This window comes from Fusarium graminearum, chromosome 4 (genome assembly GCF_000240135.3).
Source record: "Fusarium graminearum PH-1 chromosome 4, whole genome shotgun sequence".
NCBI lineage: Eukaryota > Fungi > Ascomycota > Sordariomycetes > Hypocreales > Nectriaceae > Fusarium > Fusarium graminearum.
Window position 1 is genome coordinate 1,987,140 of NC_026477.1, and position 2,851 is coordinate 1,989,990.

Below are 2,851 nucleotides of genomic sequence, written 5' to 3' on the forward strand. Positions count from 1 at the left end.
TTGAAGAGGTGGTTTTAGGATCCGGGTCATTCCGTCAACAATGAACTGGAAGTCTTGGGCCCGATGCAACCGGCCTAGGAAATGACGATAAGAGTTTTTGGGCGAAGGGTTTGACGGGCTTTCGGGGATAGGGTACAGTAGAAGTACCAAAAGAAAATGCAGAGAGTACGTAACAAGCATTTGCTTGCCATCCTTGAACACAAGGGTATTGTAAGGGACGCGCCAGGTTGCGGGATTGTATTTTAATGTCTAACGCGGAGTAAGTTAGTATTCACTCATGGAAGCACACACATGTATAAACGGACCGTATTAAGCAGAGAGCAGAGCACCGAGAGTACCACTTGCTTGTCTGGGCATGCACAGAGATGAGTCAAGGTTCGCACACCAGTCTGTGGAAGAACGCCGGCTGTCATGTACAAGCTCTGGCCAGCCAGGGTCAGGAGAAGGCGCAAGATTTCTGATCGATTGCTTTCATACTCCTTTGTTGTTGCAACAGCCGTATTGCACCCCACGCCACTCTGCCATATCGCATAGCTGACCTTGGATCGTCCGTGTGGCTGCCGCGGTAATGTCAAGTCAGAAAAGAATAGCAGATCTACCAATGTGTCTACCAGCTCTTCTGCAAGTGGCTTGACCTCCTCAAAATGTGCGGATTCGACTTTGCGCTCGGCTTCCTGGGCTTCGTCGAAGAGGATTTCATTAGCGATGGCAGCCTGCCGAGTGCGCTTCCTCCGCTGTGCCCAGAAGAATTTTTGTTCCCATTCGCCCAGAGAGTCTTTCTCATATAAATAAGGCAGGATTCGGGTAAGAACCCGGACGCAATTCAATGCCTCGCGCTCTGGAGCAAGTTCCGGGTCGGGGAAAGATGGATGATGACGTAATATGAATAGGCGAGAAGTGACGGCGAGGATGAGGGTTTCTAGGTTCTCGAGGGCGCGATCGCGAGTCCTTCGAATATCTGCAGGCGTGAACAAACTAAAGACGTCCTCGGAGGATTCAGGGAGCTCCCAGAACTTGACAGCACATGTTAGCACACAAGCTTCACCCTCGCGATAGACTCGGGGGTGGGACGAACAGAGGTCCAGTAGGCATCATCTGCGGGTATATGTCGTTCTTCGCATAACCGAAAGATGCCCCGTTTAAAAACGAGCTTAGAGTCGCTTGCGCCCATTGTTATTGCATGAGAAAATACCAGGAAAGAGGGATCGCTTCAAGGGAGTATTTCTTTGTGATGTCCTCTTGGAACCTTGGGGGCTCCAGGATGACGGAGTGCTGCGCTACTGTATGGTAATGGATACCTTACTTACTTGCCCCGTTGTTTTAGTTGGCCAATCACGTGTCTTGGCAGAATCGTATCCGAGATATTACCGAAGTCGTTGATGCTTGTATAGAACTTTTTTTTTTAATGGGTGCTAGGCACATAGTGAAAGTCCCCTCCATTGTGAAGGGTCAACTTTGATTGACTTTTTTTCTCCTTCTGTGTCAGCCAATTTCGTGGAAGACGCCTCAATGCTTCGAGTTCGGCGAGGACTGGGCTCTCCAGCCAGCTTTGCGAGCATCTATCGACCGTATGTACGATATCCCCGACAATGTACACTCGTTCGATCGTTTGCGACAGACCCCAACCTGGACAATGCCTCTGAACCACCTACAGACTCCAAGTCTCACACTGAGAACATTCCGAACCCACTCGATTCTACCCCAGATATATTGCAGGAACTTACGAGCAGAGCACACTTGAAGGAGGCCCAGGAAGTAAAAGAGCAAGAGGAAGCTGTCAACCATGGGAGTGTCAGTAATGATGCCAACTTCAATGAAGCACTAAATGTGATCCGAAGAGTCTATGGTGTCGACCACAAGGAAAAGAAAAAGACAACCACATCTCAGCCCCAGGCTGGAGAATCAAATGATGCACAAGAAACAATTCGCGAAGACGATATGGTTGAAACAGATTCATTAGCAGGAACCCAACAAACTGCAGTATGGACTTCTCTACGCGAGAAGCTACAACAGAAGATATCCCCAACATCCTCATACACGTTTAAATCTACACATGCCGATTCCGCCGCATTCGTCACCGGTCAGGATGGCGCCGTTCTGCCCCGCAGCCTGGACACAGAGAAGCATGCCGTAGCAGAAGAACAACAACTCTTGAACGAATTAAAGTCGAAAGCTGGAAGCGTGAAAAAACGCAGTGCCAAGTCGAAACCCGGAATAGAGAAACTAGTCCCCAAGAATATGACGCTAAAACCAGTCGAAAAGACAAAGGCAAAAGACGTTCCCCAACTGGCCTATAACCTGGAGAAGGTTCTATTCAACTCTGGACCTTACCAGCTCCAGGATAGGCGTACCCAGGTCTACAACTTTGACCCTTACCTGGGCACAATCATGCCAGTCAAGGAGTTCGACTTCAATGCCTTGAAGGAATATGTGACTTCGTCAAAGGATGAAACCTTGACAAAGCTTTCTGCGAAGCACGGCAAGAAGTACTGCGGTTCAACTTCAAGTATGACATCCATGCTTGCACACTTCCACTTCCTCTTGTCAGACTGGAGAAAACCAAACTTTGAGCAGTTGTCAAAATCTTTCAGAATTGAATTTGAGTCGTTCACTCTGCTGACCCGAGCGCCTGTGGCTGCATTCGCCCGCTACAAGGACGGTGTGTATGCTATCGACGCCGACAAGGAGTTTGATACTGCAAATATTCTTAGCATGCTGGGGAAATCTATGGAGAAGCTCCTGACTTTGCCAAAGGACCATTTTGAGAAGTACAGAAGATCGCGCTCTCACGAGCTCTCAGACGAAGAGAAAAATGCCGATGAAGCTTTCCATTACACCACATTGGGCGATT

General features: G+C 48.8%; 2 protein-coding genes across 2 annotated transcripts; one reads left to right on the top strand and one right to left on the bottom strand.

Annotated features, from left to right (window-relative positions):
* Positions 1-275: 275 nt before the first annotated feature.
* Positions 276-1,171, bottom strand: FGSG_14038 (uncharacterized protein; the record flags this gene model as incomplete). The annotated part of the gene is made up of 2 exons (XM_011328383.1): positions 276-1,013; positions 1,076-1,171. The coding sequence occupies 2 exons, from the start codon at positions 1,169-1,171 to the stop codon at positions 276-278; spliced, it is 834 nt and encodes a 277-aa protein (XP_011326685.1).
* Positions 1,172-2,238: 1,067 nt separating this feature from the next.
* Positions 2,239-2,743, top strand: FGSG_13039 (uncharacterized protein; the record flags this gene model as incomplete). Its single annotated transcript, XM_011328384.1, has 2 exons — positions 2,239-2,659; positions 2,712-2,743. 2 exons carry the CDS (start codon positions 2,239-2,241, stop codon positions 2,741-2,743), a joined length of 453 nt encoding a protein of 150 aa, XP_011326686.1.
* Between the last annotated feature and the right edge of the window lie 108 nt (positions 2,744-2,851).